The sequence below is a fragment of the Lytechinus variegatus genome, chromosome 9 (assembly GCF_018143015.1).
Source record: "Lytechinus variegatus isolate NC3 chromosome 9, Lvar_3.0, whole genome shotgun sequence".
NCBI lineage: Eukaryota > Metazoa > Echinodermata > Echinoidea > Temnopleuroida > Toxopneustidae > Lytechinus > Lytechinus variegatus.
The window spans coordinates 33,821,139-33,839,591 of NC_054748.1; the positions used below are offsets into that span (position 1 = coordinate 33,821,139).

The 18,453-nt window shown below is 36.4% G+C and overlaps 2 protein-coding genes across 2 annotated transcripts; one reads left to right on the forward strand and one right to left on the reverse strand.

The window, feature by feature from the left end:
• Nucleotides 1-3,319: 3,319 nt before the first annotated feature.
• LOC121422043 (serine/arginine repetitive matrix protein 1-like) lies at nt 3,320-12,708 on the reverse strand. The gene is made up of 2 exons (XM_041616848.1): nt 12,541-12,708; nt 3,320-6,149 (listed from the first exon to the last, which is right to left on the reverse strand). Exon 2 carries the CDS (start codon nt 6,115-6,117, stop codon nt 3,853-3,855), a length of 2,265 nt encoding a protein of 754 aa, XP_041472782.1. The 5' UTR covers nt 6,118-6,149; nt 12,541-12,708; the 3' UTR covers nt 3,320-3,852.
• Nucleotides 12,709-13,176: 468 nt separating this feature from the next.
• On the forward strand, nt 13,177-15,138 carry LOC121422044 (testis-expressed protein 52-like). The gene is made up of 2 exons (XM_041616849.1): nt 13,177-13,613; nt 14,150-15,138. Exon 2 carries the CDS (start codon nt 14,164-14,166, stop codon nt 15,037-15,039), a length of 876 nt encoding a protein of 291 aa, XP_041472783.1. The 5' UTR covers nt 13,177-13,613; nt 14,150-14,163; the 3' UTR covers nt 15,040-15,138.
• Nucleotides 15,139-18,453: the final 3,315 nt, after the last annotated feature.

Consider the following 18,453-nt stretch of genomic DNA (forward strand, 5'->3'; position numbering starts at 1 on the left):
ATTCATTTCAAATTTCAATAATATATTAAAGTCACCCTTTTATATATACAATGTCAAACAAATGAGAAAAATTCAAAGCTTTGGTGTGTGACTGTTTACCCATTGAAATATAAAATGTTGGAGCAATTTCATAAAACTAAATCATTAGGCGATCATACATGTAGTTTAATTCAATACTCTGTGTGTCTGTGTGTAACACAAGACCCGGACCATATAAACTGCATAAAATTTTCTTATAATGCTTGAACTAATTTTTTTTACAACATAATTAAAAGCACTCTACTCTTCAAAGTAGCAAACCTCATGCACAACATAGAGCTGTCTATTTCAGCAGAAAAATAATCAGAAAGACTTGGCACATGCATTAATAAAAAGTAAAAGGCAGATTATAAAATGGAATGTTTTTCAAACATACATGTATGATAAAGAATTATGCATGGAAATTGTCTGCAAACTTAATATATATTACAAAAACTAGACTCTGGGAGTCCACATTATGCGGAGGAAGTAAAAAAAAAATACAGATCTAACCAACTGTTGAATAATTCAATAATTTGACAGTGTCGCAGAGCCCCTTTATTCTCTTTGAACATACATGTATATTATTTAATCAATATAATGTTTCAACCAAAATAAAAAGTAGATCTGCATAGAACTTGAATTAAATCTTTGATATATAAGCAATATTTCGTTTAGTCTCAATTCACTATTTTTACAAAGCACATTTTTGGGGGTTAGGTTGACATGTACAGTATTAATTTTGCATTTGAATGTTTGACTTCTATTTTTTGTTGGAACAATTTGATACATATCACATGTGATTTGTACAGTACACATTTAAATTCAACACTGCACATTTGCACTCTGAAAGGAAAATAAAAAAGATGTTTAGAGAGAACAGAGATTTAACATTTCGATTATAAACACAACAAACATTTTGCTTCAAGCTAAAAAATTACTACCTGAGATTGCACAAACTATGACACAATTTTGTACAAAATTTTACAACACATTATATCAGTGAAAATACAAACTTCATTGCTCCCTATTGCAAGATAAAAATACCTGTATGAAAGCACTATATTTGTTCATTGGCTGCATTAACAAAAATAATATATTTTTATATTTTCTAGCTGCCTACATATCACACTGTAAAATTCTCTAAATTCTTGAAAATTTGAATATTAGTTGAATATCCCAGTATATGATTTTTTTTTGTAATGTAGAAATAAATGAATTGAATTCACTAATCAAGTTTAAATTTTATCATAAGAAGTTAATGATGATGATTGGTTTTGAAATTCCTATTGTACTTTTCAAACATGTTTCACTTTTAATTCATAAAACAATCCACTGTACTACATGTATATATTTCACAAAAATATAATCTATTTACTATCATAACTACCACATCATTGCATGACAAAACATTTTGTTCATCTCCAAAAAAATACTTCAAAATTGATCACTGGCCATGTGTGGAAATGGATATAAGAGATATAATTATGGGATCAGTTGTGATAAACTTTGACTAATCCAGTTTATAGGCTTGAATGATTTGAAAAATGCAAATTTCATATACCCAAATGAAGAAAAGGGATTCATTCATTAAAACTATGTGGCATTATTTTGCAGGCTTGTTATTCTCAGGTTCATCTGAAAAGTAAATAGGGTATATTATTCTGAAGGTTTGATAATCCAATGACAAAATAAAGTTCATTAAAAATGAATGAAGAATTCTTATTCCCAATCCCCTGGCTCAATTATCCGAAAATAAAACAATAAAAAAAGTACAAAGATAACTCATTCTCACTATCAGAACTTCAAAATAATGAACTATACTTTGTTTTTCGATTAACCAAGGTTCGGATTATTAAATCTAAGTTCATTTTCAGAATAACAAACTGATTTAACAAAACTTCGGAGACAAACAACTTCAGAATATTGAACCTTCAGAGTATTAAAAAATCAAAACTTTAAATGTAACTTTTGGGAAAAGAAGCTGTAGGCCTAACCATTCAAATCATATATCAATCAACACAATGATTCCTTCGGTAAGGGCAGGACAAAGAAATTATATCCTTAGCCAACATTGTTACACAACTGTGCTGTAACCAAGTTGGTTAGCAAGAATCCCTATTCTCATAATATACAAGTACATGTAAAAACTGATGCCACCCAAGTATATATCAAAACAAGATATACACAACAATGTCAATGTACTATAAATCTGCACAAAAGATGTGCTATCACTGCATTTTCATAATAGACTTCAAGGTGAATTTATTCACAAAATTAAAAATTTTATGCGATGTGAAAGCATGTTGATGAATACACAGCCAGACCAGTCTTTCTCCAAAGTCCGGTAGAAACATAGTTTCAAGTAAACCTTACCATTATAGAGTTTGAACTACAAGAACTGTACATACTGTAATCAAGGTGGGTAGACTCCCTGTTCTCATAAGCGAGACATTCATTTTTTTTTTAAATGCTGGGATGGTGTAATGCAAGCTTATATTTTCACAAAATAATCCTTTGAATACAGAGCCTGAATTCGATAATGAGTACTACAATAATACCAATAAATACTTGGTTGTTACTAGGAGTGGGCTATAAATGGGTGATTTTTGGTTTTACTGTGGGAACAGTTTTTTTGTGTTCCTTTTACCTTATCTCAACATGAAATGACAATATTTTTTGTCTTGGGTCCGAGAAAAAAGTGTGCCGGGCCAAAATCCAAAATGGCTTCCAAAACCCCCCAAAATCACAGTTTGGGCCACAACTTCTTTATTTGGTGGTCTTTTTCTCTGGTTTTGGTGTCTATTCATATGTATTTGGGGGCAGGCAATTTGTTTTTCCTATAATTAGTACTTTTAAACCATTATTTGTAGAGTTAAAAGGTAATTATACCTAATTTTTCCAATTTTTATAGCCTCCGCAATGATCTCTCATACCCCCCACCCTCCAATACTATTCCCATGAAAGTGAAATTCCCCCCATCTTGTTTCTCCATAAAAATGCATCCCTCTGATAATTTTTTCCCTTTTTAACTGGAAAGAATTAAGTGATGTGAAAAGGCATTGCAATAAGGATAATTAAAAAAAAAATAAACAAAAAAGTATGTGTACCTTGTACATGTAATTTCAGTTCTGCAGATGTGCTTGGCATTATCCTGGTTAAGTCACCACTCCATTCACTACCGTTCATTTCAATCAGCGGCGGTGACTTCTTTCATCTCCCATTGACTTTGTACACCACAAGCGCACACACTGACACACATGAGAACTCACTCCTGAGAGGTGACTTATTTCAGGATAAGGCCATGTGCTTCTAAATGCTAATTAAAGCTTTAAACTGAAAGTCTGATTGTCCCTTAATTTGCGTATCATGGTGCAATTTGGTATAAATGCTGAGTGTAATCGACAAATCGTGGAAGAGCTACAAATATTCGTATTTCCTGTTCATATTAAGACTGAGCTCAATAGTGGGAAACAATTTATTGACAATAACAAATTGTCATAAGGAGCAAGTTACTCTTTTACTAGTATTTTAAAATATTTTGCCTTTCGCTTCTGCACATGACACAAACAACATGCACCAGGGTCCCATTGCATAAAAAATATTATAGTAACTTTGCCATCCAAAGGTAACTACCATGGTAACAATGCTAATCACCCAATCAAATTCAAGGATTTCAATAAAGTTGGATGGCAAGGTTATACAGTAATGTTTATGCAACAGGGTCCAGGCATATTAAATATGACTCACTCTTTTTTTGTTCCTCAAGGATAAGCTATACATGCAATTGAAACATTCTGGTTTAATAATAGTGGGGTAAAACTTTATGTCTAACTACCCATCGAATTCTGTTAAAAAGATTGACAAGTCTTCAGGGTCTGCAACTGGCTGTGCAGGGTTTGCTTTCACCAAAGCCTTTTCCCAGACAAGACCTTCTTCGTTTTGATTGCCAACCTTATCATTCTTACCAGCCGTGTTTCTATGCAGTATTGGCTTACCCTTATTTCCATTATGTTCCGAATGATCATCGTTACTCTCACTTCCCTGCGGCTCTGGACGGGCGAAAGACGGTGAAAAGACTCTAGGACCATGAACCTTGCCAGGATTGGTCGATGGTACCCTCTCTTGGTGGGGTGCATTGCGGAGGTGATTTTTAGCAGTGGATGGTCTGTGAAGTCCCCCTTTGCCGTGTGCACTGCTTTGTTTGGAATGTTTATCGGAGGTGCTTGTAGAATCGTTGGACCACCTGTAAGGTTTTGGCGCATCCGTCTTTTCGGTTGCAGCACGATCGCATTCCGGTCTCTCATCCTTCTCCTTTCCCAAAGCACTGCTGACCCTCCTCCCCTTCCCACTCTTGGCTCTTTCAATCCTTTCTTTAGCAACCTGTGGGATGATGTCCTCCAAGTCAGGATCAATCTTTTTCTTTTGTCTTTCCTTCTTTTTGTTAATCTCATCTTGCTTCATCTTTTGCTTCATCCATTCATCATACGTCACTCCCTTGAAAGGATTCGAAGATGGAAATCTCTGCTGTCCATCAATTTCCGAACCCTTGTCTTTCGCTTTTCTAATATTCAATTTGGTCTTGGGACTGTTGTCTTCACCTATGGATTTCCCAGACTGCTTCCTTATCTGTTTCTCTTTTCTTGGTGTCGGGACTCTCTCACCAAAAGAAGAAACGGACATGTTGATCTTTTCCTGGAATAGTTTTTCTCTTCTAGCCCTTTCTTCTTCTTGTCTCCTCCTTTCCTCTTTGGCAAGACGACGTTCATCTCTGTGCTTCCTCCTCAGGTCTTTTTTCTTCTGCTTCACCCAGGTATCATAGAATTCCTCAGATTCCACAAGCCTTTCAACCCGTTTCTGACTAGATGCCTCTGCAGCTCTTTGCTTCTCCCTCTCTTTCTGCAACTCTGCCTTCCTCTCCCGTCGAATCAGAGCATTCTTGTGACGCAGCCACTTCTTTATTTCAGGATTGTCGGTGTTGCTCAACTTATGATCACAGGGTTTTATGTCTTTGACAGGTCTTGGGGGAAGCGGTAAAGTGTTTGGTACTTCCCATGCCCTCTTCGGGGATGGACTACGTGCTTTCCGTTGGGGTGATTTCGATCTATCCCTGAATGGTGATCTGTCCTCTGAATTCTGTGATAACTTAAAACCACGACGAGGAGACCTTGGACTGAGAATCTCCCTCAGTATACTATCCTCAATCTCAATGTAACGAGGTGTGGGATCACCTGTATTATGCCTTCTATCATAATCCTGCGACCTAGAAGGAGATGAACTCTCCTCTCCAGGGACATATCTCTCATCCTCATCAGGAACATTCTCTTCTTCATCATCCATATCGTCATCATCATCACTGCTCTTTTCCTGCGTTTCCAGGACAAACGAAACCTGCCTTCTACGTTTTGAGGCCTCCTTCTTGCGCTCGGCTTCCTCCTTGTTCTCTTGAGCTAGGTCTTTGTCAAACTGGACAACCTGTCTTTCCTTGATGTCATCTTGATTCACAACTTCCTCTTCCTCTTCCTCCTCTACAATGGTGACAAAGTGCCTCTCAACTGGTTTTGGAGTAGATGATGACTTTGACCTTGTGGATGACCTTGAGGAATTTGACATTGTGGATGCCCTTGAAGTATTTGATGAAGCAGATGATCTTGATACATTTGACCTAGATGACATTGAAGATGACCTCGAAGAATTTGACATTGAGGATGCCCTTGAGGTAAATGATGCAGAAGATGAATAGGATGATGTGGATGAAGCAGACATTGGCCTCTGCTTCTTTGATTCTTTCCTTTCGTTATCCTCCTTCCTCTTCGTCCTCGTTTCTCCATCCCTTCTTCTCCTCCGAGATCTCCTCTCCCCTTTCGGTGGACTGACATACATCTTCTGCAAAGATGACACTGCCTGCTTTTCAAGGCGCTGCAGGGCCACCAGCTCGGCAAGTTCATTGTACTTTTCCTTGAGGATATCATCCGAGTTCCTGATGCCAGGTTTCCGAGGTGAGAAAGTTGGGTTTCTCTCCTTGCCTGGAAGCTTTTCACCAGATGCAAGACGCTGCAGAATCTGCAGTGCTTGGTGCTTGGCCTTGAAGCCTGACATAGTGTTCAATGTAGACTCCTCAGAGCTTCTGCCTAATATAAAAGAGAGAGAGAGAAGATAAGAAATGGAGTCAGTTTTATTTCTCATTCTTGAATTCAAATAAAAAAACACAGAAAACTTGGGCCCTGTCTTACAAAGAGTTACTATTGATCCGATCAACCTCCACTTTATGGAAATTCATCAATATCATAATTTTCTTAATAGCAAATTTGCACAATATCTATAATTTTGTAAACAAAGAGAAACAAACTGAATTTACAAGAAAATTATGTTGATCTATAATTACATACATCATATCTAGAAAATATTTTGAACATGTATTTCAGATGTTAATAGAATTATTTTCAAGCTCCTTCTCCTTGTCTATAAAATCATCCATGGTCTCGCCCCTTCCTACCTTCAAAATCATATCTCTCTCTGTCCCTCATCCTCTGCAACGTCTCCGATCTTCTTCTACTGCTCACCTTCGACTATCTTTAGGACCCCACACTTTTACCCGTTATGGAAATCATGCTTTTTCTGCTCTTGCCCCTAAACTCTGGAACAATCTCCCCATCTCCATCCGTAATGCATCCACTGTCGAATCTTTCAAAACACTCCTCAAATCTTACCTCATTAAGCAGTCCTCTTAATTCCATATCCTGTTCTCTCTCACTGTATTTTGCTACTTCTTTTTTCTCTTTCCAATGCACTTAGAAACTGTTGTATTAAGTGCTATATAAAATGTTAATTATTATTTATTTATTATTATTAAAGTTGATGGCTATCCATAGTTTTGGTTAATTGTATTACTACTACGTGATTAACTTTTCACAAATGCATGCAAAATAAATTGCAAAAATTAGTTAAATTGGAAATATCATGATAATACATGTAGACAATCGTCTGGGTGAGTGTATGAAATCAAGAGTTTTCATGGGTTATGACTGGCAGTATTGTACATCACAACGCAAAGCTTCTTCAATTTTTCAATATTTTATTATTTTATTTCAATTGAGTAAATAATCAAGTTATTTATTTCTTCACATATTTTATTCCTGGCTTTTCTTCATTTTATTTTTTTTGAGAGTTTTGGACATACAGAACATTATTCTGACAAACTGCAATGAAAGTGTGAATTGTACCAAACAAGTTAGGCTAAGCTTCTAAATTAATTTGGGTATCTTTTGTGTGGGAGTCAATTATGATGAATTATTTTTGCATTTAAGCTAGACCAACTAAGCCAAGTTTGACAGTTTCTCTCGCTCTAACTTAGTTAAAAAAAAACCGTGGGCCTCACAAAATATAGGGCTAACGTTAGGCTCATATTTTCCAATTCGCAAGACCGATAAACTAGTTTAAAAAATTCTTCCTCCATTAGCTCCTTCGGAGATCAGCAGAGAGAAACTACAAAAAATAGTACATGATGTAGCTTAGTAAGTATTGTAAGAGAGGTCAGTCAGAGAAGGTAGATGTATTTAGCAGCCAGAGAGGGCTAGCTAGGATTCAAGTGTAGAAGATTTAAACATACGGATCTCCAGCAAGAAAAAAGTCGTAGAGCACTCATTCAATGAACAGCTTCAACAAGGTAAGGTTATGAGCACTCATTCAATGAACAAGGTTACATGGTCATGGGTTATGAGTGGAATGCAAATATTATTTGAATTTGAAATAAAATCTGAGATGAAAGAAAGATTTCGAGAGCCCATTATTAACGGGCCTTATCTTGAAAAAATATCATTTTTATGTGTTTTTGAGGTCACGCATGGTATCAGTAGTCAATGGAAGTGGCCCCAAGCCAAGGCCAAGGGAAGGGGTCATGACACGGTTAATGTCTCATAGGCCTACTCCAGGGTGACCAGACGTCCCGTATTTCCCGGGATTGTCCCGTATTTTCCTCCTGTGTCCCGACAAACCCTTCCCGGGACGCCTATTTGTCCCGTATTTCAGAATATTGAACAAAGTATAATTCATACATAGAAAAGTGAAGAATGTTCATCAAATAACCAACAGATTACGAAGCAGAGATAACAATAAAATCGATACCTGTTAACTTTTGGAAGTTCTGCGGTGATTTTCTTGCTACCCAATACATTGCAAACGAACTGCCTCTTGCCTGTGTGTGGCAGGCTACTATAGCTAGGCATGTTAGATCAGAGCAGATTATCAATGGTTCCAAAAAATCTCACATGATAAACAGTTTTTCCACCCAAAATATCACAAAATCGGCAGGAAATTTGTATAATTATGTTATGGATTCTCAGATTACTGATTTGGTGATGTAATCGGAGGAGAAAATTATTGAGTTTTCATAACTACTATCTAGTTGTTTCAGTTTTCGTTTTGAGTCTTGTTGTGATCAGTGCCCGGATCGGTGCGAACTTGTAATGGGATGAGAGATGCCTGTGAGCGATGCTGTGAAGTTTGACAATGTTTTATTTTGAACTTTGTTCATTTCTAAAACATTTTAGTTTTTTGAACTTTTTAAAATACATTTAAAACCAAAAATATCAGTATAGATTTTTGTTTAAATTATTTTTGAACTATTTCCTCTTTCTTTTTTTTTCATTTTCCTTTCTTTTTTTTTTCGTTTTCCTTTCTTTTCTATCCTTCTATCTTCATCCTTCTATCCTCCCTGCTTGCCTTTTAGTTCTATCTATCTTTATTTCCAATCTTTCTTTTTTTTTAATCCTTTCTCTCTCTCTGTTCACTGTTTGTCTTTCCTTCTTTCTCTTACTTTACTTTTTTTAAAGTTCCTTGTTTTTATTTCCTTTATTCTCTCTTTCCTTAAAGGTCAAGTCCACCCCAGAAAAATGTTGATTTGAATAAATAGAGAAATATAAAACTAGCAAAACGCCGAAGATTTCATCAAAAAATAACTAAGAAAGTTATGACATTTTAATGTTTGGCTTATCTTTTTACAAAACAGTGATATGCACAACTCAAATGAGACAGTCGATGACGTCCCCCACTCATTATTTCTTTTGTTTTTTTATTGTTTGAATTATACAATATTTCATTTTTTATAGATTTGACAATAAGGACCAACCTGACTGAATCATATAGTATTTAACAATACTTATTCCGAATGTTCAGGGTGGAATCAATCGTTGTTTCTTTATACCTTTATACCGCATCTACTGGAAAAATACAGTTGTGTCTGCAGTCAAGTTTCCAGGTCTATCTTGTACTGTACGTTGTCTTCCTAGCTTGGATAAATCGCTATCTGTGCTATTTGTCCTTTGCTGTGCCAATGCAGTGACTTTGCTGTGCCAATGCAGTCAAGTTTCACTTGACAATGAGGAGAAAAATAGAATATTCCCTATTTTCTATGATGAAATCCCGGAGGGGCCACTTACATTGACGAGTGGATACCATGCGCGACCAAAAAAACACGTAAAAAGGATGTCTTTTTCACGACAGAGCACGTTACGTACGTAACGTGATAAGGGTGCCAAAAACACAAAAATAATGAAAAAAGGGTATCTATTTCGCTAGGAAAATTACGTGTTTAGGGTCTAATTTGCGGGGATGATAAAACAAAATTAAAATTTTTTATAAAGGATGTCATTTGCCCCAACACTTCGTGTTTAGAGTCCGATTTGCGCGAGGTGTAGAAGTGGGGTCGTACTAAACCAAATAAGGTAAAGCCGACGACCGAAGGAACCGTAACAATAAAACATTCCTGTACTTGTTTAGGGGTTCATTTCAGGGAATATTTGCCAAGAGTATCGTTTTTGTTTCCAATACTTGTTAAGGGTAGGGTTTCTCACTCCAATACTTGTTAAGGGGTTCGTTTTCAGAATATGGAAATTACGTATTTAGGGTGCTTTTTGAGACCCCTTGGTCGCGCATGGTATCCACTTGTGAATGGAAGTGGCCCCCCCCCCGGGGATAAAATACAAATGAAATAGTGAGTGGATGATGTCATCAGTCTCCCATTTGAAGATCCACCAGGATGTGCATACAACAGTTTTGTGAAATAAAGCAAAAACTTAAAAATGTCACAACTTTCTTATTTTACATCCGTTTTTGATGAAGTTTTCAGTGTTATGCTTTTGGGATTTTTCTCTTTATTAAAATCAGTTTTTTGCTGGGGTGGACTTGTCCCCAAGCCTTGAAATAAGTGGGCGCTGGGCGCAAATTCGCGCTCATAACGCCATCAATTGCGCCCATGAAGCCCCAAAATCATCAAAATTTTGACGACCGGGCGCAAATATTTTCCAGGTAATTGCGCCCGCCGTGAGTGAGCAGTGAAGCCATATCATACATGTAATTTAAATATCTGTAAAGCCAAAATCAAATAACTTTCAATTTACGATAAACACAGTTTAAAATTGCCAAGTGCGTCTTTTTTTCTGCACCATAAAAAGTGAGCTACGTCCGTCTTTTTTTTTCCTGTAATACATGTGCGCGCGTTCTTCCGGTAGCGGTGTATCCATACTTCACTTCGTGCAATTTCTAATGCACACATTTCCAGTCGGGATATCACAATTCTGTGATATAGTAATTCGAATTGCACAGGAGATAAATCCCTGTTCACAGCACATACGATGTGCAAGTCTTTTATCCTCACAGTCGCCGACCTTGATTGTCAAAACGGAGCCTTAATAATCCAAAATAACTTGGCTTATAGTTGTGAATTGTAGCTTTTTAATTTCTTTCCTGGAGAGGGGTAAATATCAGACAATAAATAATCTAACAAGGCTCCATCTAAAAAAAAATAGGAGGACGCCGCGTGCACTTGAGTGTGGTGTTAGCAAGCCAGTTTTGAGCTCATGTCTGCCAGAGCTCTGGGCGAGAATTCTATCAGTAATGGCCTAAGTGATGGTGATTTTCCGTTTGAGATAGAGTTTAGATTTCATGTTAATTTTTGAAAACTGTCAAAAAACTTTATTATTTCTTCATTGTGATGAATATTTAAGTTATTAATGAATACATTTTCACCGAATTCAGACTCTCCCAGAATGAAAGGCATTTTCTGTGGAGATCTGCGTTTTCAAATAACTTGTGAAAAACTTAAGGTACTTGAACCTACAATACATGTACATAGCCTGTGGCTATGTGCTGGAATTTGAATAGACTGAGTTATTTATTGATTTTGTTTCTTAATTTCTTTAACATAATTTATATGTAATCCAAGTGCACCTCACAGCCACAATCACACACAAACACTCACCCACTCCCATGATTCAAACCATACAAAAAACCTTAAAAATTATTTTTTTTTCTAAATTTATTATTTGATCTGAATTCTCTCTTTCTCCATCTCTCTCTTTTTTTTATTTTTATTTTATTCATTTATTTAGATTTTTTTTTTTTTTTTTTGGGGGGGTTCATTGATCATGGTTCATTAAAGACGAAAAATAAATAAGCCCATGTGTGTGTGGTTGTAAAGGGGATGTGGAGTGAGGGTGTCAAAACACTTAAACATTTGAATCTGATTTCTTAAATGTTTGAATAAGCCTAATAGCATATGCTATTCATTTACTAATTAAAAAATTGCAGGAGCTGCGCTTACTATAAACAAATTTGCGGTGTGGTTCACCATTATATATATATTTTTTTAAATTGCCCCTGGTTCCAGAAAATTGCCCCCGGTTCCTGTAAAAAGCCCGTGAGCCGGGGGCAATTTAAAAAAAAATTGCCCCCGGCTCACAGGTGCTTATTTCAAGGCTTGCTTGTCCCTTTAAACTTTTGTGCTTCCCCTTTTTTTCTTTTTGTTATTTCTCCCCTTCCATTATTTTCTTTCTTTTTTCATTTTCTCACCCCTTCATTCTTTCCTTCCTCTCTTTAATTCATCCTTTCTTTCATTCATTCATTCTTTATTTTTCCCTTTCAATTCTTTTTCCGTATTCTTTCTTTCCTCACCTTCTGTTTTCTTCTTTCTTTCAAGGAAAGGAAACCCTTTTATCTTTCTTTCTTCCTTCTCTTATTCTAACTTTACTTCTTTTCATTTTTTTCTTGTTCCCTTAATTTTCTTTACTTCATTTTCCCCTTCATTTTTTTCTTTCTTTCCTCACAATATAAGGTACGATAATACGCCAGTGGCGGACTGTACCAGCCTGGAAGAAGAAGAATATATTTTTCTTTCTCTCCTTCATTCTATCATGCACCTTCTCTTCCTTTTCTTTGTAGGCCTATTTTTTTGCAAGTCTAAAAGACTCTTAACACTGTGTATCCTTATTTGTTGATTTTTTTAAAATTATTTTTATTATGACCTGGCTCGGTCGATCAGCTCGTGCAGCGTGCTATGTCGATTGTCCCGCATTTCATTGTGTGAAATCTGGTCACCCTGGCCTACTCTCAAGTCAAGATGCTACATGTAGATGCCAAAGTCCATACGGTACACCATAACGTTACACCGAAAGAAACGGATGGGACAACGTTAGATTCAATCCTCAAATTTCATTCTTCGTTGTCAATATTTAAGATAATACTCACCAAAAAAAGCGAGCTAGAATCCTATCATATCCTCCTCGATCCATGACTTTATTTCAATCAAGGCACAGAACATATAAAAAGGCTGCATATCAATTTTACGGTGTAAAACGAAATCATCACAGGCCGGACTGAGCCTTGATGACAAGATTAATTGGATATTCGATCTACTTTGTTACCTCCCTGTAATCTTTGCTTTATTATATGTATTCATCACATATACTTCATAATAAACAGCGTTTTGAGATTTTGAGGCTTTAAAAGGATATTAAGTAATGATTTAATTGATATTCAAGAAATTATCTCCAAGAATTTTCGGACAATCTATGAACAAATGCAATTTATTCATATTATCAAACGGTGTCAGCATGATTAATTGAATAGCTTCATATGTTGCTAAGAAACCTTGTGGACGCTTCTACTAGTTTGTGGGGGTATACGTTCGGAATAAAATTTTCATTATACTTATAAAAAGCACAAAACATATATCAATGTTTTTACAAATCAATTAGATATTATTTGATGGAAAATATTTTATTATTAAATCTGGATATTATGTCAAGAAAAGTACTTGTAGGCAATAATATTCCAATCTGGCCCCCTATAATACAATTGACTCGTCTTTAAAAACCTGAACAGAAGCTACAGGTGCACCGGAGGATCTAAAACTATATTTGCAGAGAGAACATATACATTTTGGAAAATATAAAACCAAAAATATTACTTTTATAGATTTGGAAGGAAAATCAGGAGAAAAATCAAGCTACTTGAAATACATCATTCCGAATGGAGTAGGCTGCAAAATTGTGACTCGATCGCGTATTCCTGCGATAGAAGTTACAGGAGTTCGATCCTATCTCCTCAGTCTCGTCTCGATCTCGACTTTTGTGAGCCGCTAGCTGCCCCGATCGACGGGCAGGGACAGACGCGCTAGGAGAGCGAGAAGAAGAATCCGAAGTCAGGGCTGACGTACTGTGGAGCCTGTTTAATGTTTTGAGGAAAATATATTCGATTTGAAGATATTGAAAGAGATTCAGACATTGAGTAGACTTAAATCAGAATGCTATAAATAGGAGGTAATTTTATATCAAAATAGACATTTTAGATTTTTTTTAATACTAATTTTTCTTGCAAGCATGCTCGGATTGCAGGAAATTCTAATCTTGACTCAGTTTCAGTTTGCAATTGTAAATCGAGAGAATAATCTCCAAAGTGCAATACTGTACAACGTTTGTTCTAAATATCACTGAATTTAATTGACCTGTTTTGTTACTATTCATCTTCGGGAGTGAGCCCTATATATATAGTACTATTGTGGAGCGAGTTGCTTAGATTTTAGTTGAGGGGGAAACAGTCTGTACAACTAAAATCTAAGCAACTCGCTCCACCCTAGACTTGTAGCTCCTATATGTACATGTAGTTGAGCACTTTTCAGTAACTGCAGTTTCGTATATATATACATATATATATATATATATATATATATATATACAAATTGACATTGCGTGTGTCCAATTAAGGAACAATTAATGGACATCATGGGGACTTTAATTTATTAAATGATTATTTATCTTATGATTTATCCTTGACAACTTTTTTTCTTTTCCTTCAGATTGACCTGTTAGGATGGCAAGTGAAGTATCAACATATCCTTTGTTTAATTATTTCGACAACTCTCCTGAACTTTTGCTTCAAGAGCGGGAGTACATCTATGCCGACAAATCACCGCACGAGACCTCCTTCAAACTGAGACCGATCCAAGCAAAATGCTCCAGACTCCCGCCCCGGTCTTTGTCAAATATCGAAATCAACCACAAGCTTCAGACCAGTGTGGAACAATCGTGCACACCCGAGCCGTCTGATGCGTTCCGAATGTGGGTAGAAAGTGGGAGGCGTGCGCCACCGTTCCCCCCGCGATGGGATGACCAGTATAACAGTAACGTATGGAGGAACTTCAGTCACGGCGAAGGCTACAAGATATCCACTCCTGGTAGGCGAGTTAAAGAAACGATAGCGGCGATGTACCCCCTACCCGTCCCCTCACACTCCGAAATGGGCGATCACACGTTTACAAAGTTCCTCAGTGAAGTGCCTGTCATCCGCGACCCAAAGAAACGCCATCTGGCGATCACCCACTCAATGAGGGAACTGCAGGACTTTCAGCGCCTCAAGCTTCGCAGCCAGATGAGAGTCCCACCCATGGACACAGAAGGGAACATCGTCCCGCCCGAAGGGTTCGTTCGACATGAGCGCCGGTTCAGGGGGGAACCGCATTCAACCGTGACAACAAAGTTCAGGGAGATGAATGAAATCGATCGGGAGAGCCAACGCAGTAAACTCGGAACTCACATGACTAGTCCTAACAGACTCTGGAAGGTATCTTTCAAAGACAACCATCCAGATTTCGAGAGGGTTATGAAAGAAACAGCGGAGAAAAAGTCCCTCTCAAAGCAGAAAAAGGATAGGAAATTCGCTGCCCCGCTCGAAATATATTTCAAGTGAGTTTCTTTTCTGAGCAGATCTTGAACAGAACTTTAAAATCCATTTAGAGGTTGTGTCAATACTCTGGTTTTAGGTACTGCCCAAACGGATAGTGTGCGATATATTAGAATGTCATATGGGGTGGATCCAAGATTTGCTAAGGGGGAGGGGCAAAAGAAAGCTGATTGATCTTTCAGGGATGGTATTTGTATCAAGACTGGATAAAAAAGTCTCATGATCATTCAGAATGACGCTATTTCTATATAAAAGGGGAGTTTTCTATTTCCAAAAATGTGTGTTTAAGTCTAAATTCAGTCTGAAAATTGGCCTCCCTGATCTTTTCAATTTTTTGACAGCCCTTCCCCACCCCCCCTTCCAAAATATAGCTCATCCAAAAAGGGGGAAAGGGAGTACTTCTCATGAAGTTTTAGAAGCAATTCTCAATTTGGGGCAATAAGAGAAGAAGGGGCCATGCACACCCTTTTGCCCCCCCCCCCTCGGGCTCTCCCCAAGATCTGTATCTTGATTCTTGTTTAATGAAGTGTGTACAATGTACCATGATGCTTGGTTTTAGTGTTTTAAATAGTTAAAAAATGCTTATGAGTTCAAACAGAATAAGTTTTGAAGTCAATTAGTGATATTTGCAAAGCAATTAGGCCTAGGTTAACTTTGAGAAACAGTTATTGAATGCGAATATTTCATCGTACCTCATTCAAGAAGAACAAATAACTTGAATAATATATTGTAAAGTTTTTCATAAATTTGCTTTGAGAAATAAAGGATATAAATTGATAATGCAATGAATTTCAATTAATTATTTTGCTTTTTTTATTTATACATCTTATATTAAAGCAGCCACGGTACATTAAGTCGCCTAATAGTCTCCTACTTCAGACCTTGGATATACCAGCTTTATGTTCAGACTGCATTGTGCACTATGTTTAAGCCAAGTCTTAATTCAGTCTGAATATTGGCCTCCCTGATCTTTTCATTTTTCTACAATCCTCCTCCCCCCCCTGCCTTCCAAAAAAATATTTCACCCAAAACAAGGGAAAGGGAACACTTCTCATGAAATATTATGAGCAATTCTCAATTTTTGGCAATTTGTGCCATTAGAGTCGACTAATGGTCAATGATAGTGCTGGTTCTGGAAGTATTACCATACATTATTCGTGTTTTGACATGGTTTGTCATGGATTTGATTTCTAAAGTAGATTAAAGCCAGTATACAACAACCACTCTGATCAACAGCACCAGCTCAAGACAGAAACTACTCACAGGGTTGCTGGAACATTACCCATGATGCAACAGTTTGAAATGTAGTTGTATCATGTATGCCTACAAAAGGATAACCTTTTGCTACATTTTACAGCATTCATATCACAATGTTTGCCAATATATACAATATTTGGAGAATGCATGTTTCCAAGCCTTACTTAGTTTCATTAATGTTGTAATTAATAGATTTGACCCTGAATAAGTGAAGAGGGAAGTAGACATGTTCACCATACAGGAATTCACGTTTATTAGGTAATTTAGAAATTAAATGAGAATGAAATCTTTAGAACAAGATAGCTTGTGTGAAAACAGAAAAACCAAAGAAACGGATCAACAAAAAATTGAGAAAAATTGGACAAATAATGAGAAATTTATGAGCATTGAATATCATGATCACTAATGCTATGGAGATCCTCACACTGGCAATGCGACAAAGATGTGTGATGTCACTTGTGAACAACTCTCCTCATGACTTTATTATATATTTCACTTTAAATGCCTCTTTTTCACATCTATCAGTAGAGCATTCTCTCTCTAAGAGGGCATGTAATACAGATTTTGAAAGAATACATCATGGATCACCATAAGAAAAGGCAAAAAGAGACATTTTTACGGTATTTAATAGTCCATCAATACACATCCTTGTTGCATTGCAAATAGGAGGATCTGCATAGCATTATTCAATACTCATAACTTTCTCATTATTTGTCTGATTTTTCTCAAACTTTCTTTGTTCTTATGCTTTGATTTGTCTGTTTCGTCACAAGCGTACTTGTTCCAAAGGTTTCATTCCCCTTTAGGGGTGGAGAAAGATGACAATGGGTGAGAGAAACAGAGAGAATATGAGATACAGTGAGAAAGAGAGATAGGGGGGATCAGAGATATAAAAGGAGAGAAATATAGATTTCATGACGTAGTATTTGTAGCTTCCGGATACCGAATTTCTTATTTTGCAAAGTACACCTGTACGTGACCAAAGTGCGCTTTTAAAGGCGAAATTCATCCTGACAAACGTTTATGGTAAATAAAGCAGAACAAATATTGAAAATTGGCGAAGGTTTGAGGAAAATCCATTAAACAATAAAAAAATTATTTTGATTTTAATTCCGACATCTGTGACGTCATATGCGAGCTGTTTTGCCACAAGATATCGTATGGTAAAAAAATCAATGAAATGTCATTTTCATCGGAAATAATTGTTTTATTTGTTATTGTTCCTTAAGTATATCAATAGAGAAGGCATTCCACACCCGCTCTTAAAAGTAAAACATCAGTCATCATGAAAAACCAACTTTTTAAAATCTTTGATGGGATTCCCTCAAACGTTCTCCAATTTTGTTCTGCTATTTTTTTATACACTAAACTTTTTGTCACTTTCACTTAAACGGAAAACAAATTTTCGTCGATAGTTGGCGCTATTCTTGTCTATTCATAACTCTGTGTTTCAGCTGAATGTTTCAAATATTATTAACGATAATCACCAGTTGAAAAGGTCAAACAGTTAAGTTTTGAATGTATTATTAACATTTTGACCCTTTACCAAGGCTAAGGATATGATTAAATTTGACAAATACTTAAAGGGAGCGAAATCTCTGGAAGAGGTGTGCTTGCATGGAAACAAAAAACGAATAATATCAATAAAATTTGAGAAAAATCAAACAGAGTTATGAGCATTTGAGAATCGCGATCCCCAATTCTAAGGCGATCCTCCTATTGGCAATGCGAAAAACACGTGTGGTGTCACATGTCAACAACTGTCATGTGATGGACTTATCTTTTTGGTCTTCATAAGTTTCTTCTGGTGATACAAACTCTTCATCCATAATATATTCTTTAAAAATGTGTATTAAATGCCCTCCCATAGAAATAATACGTGATCAAGTGATAAAGGTGATAAAAAGGCAGGAAAGTAAAATATGAAAAAAAGTAATGTGTTATCACATCACACATCTTTGTTGCATTGCCAGTTGGGGATTTACATTAATTACAGTTATTATCTAAATTTTAAATGCTCATAATTTTCTTATGATTTTTTTTTCATTTCACTTTCTCAAACTTCGTTGATATGTTTCCTTTTGATTTGTCCTGGTTTCACACAAGCTTTCTTGTTCCAAACGTTCAATTTTCCTTTAAATGCACATCCAGGTCAGTATGCAT

Excerpts from the sequence above, each read along its gene's own strand:
- LOC121422043 (XM_041616848.1), bottom strand. The coding sequence starts at position 6,117 with ATGTCAGGCTTCAAGGCCAAGCACCAAGCACTGCAGATTCTGCAGCGT.
- LOC121422044 (XM_041616849.1), top strand. The coding sequence starts at position 14,164 with ATGGCAAGTGAAGTATCAACATATCCTTTGTTTAATTATTTCGACAAC.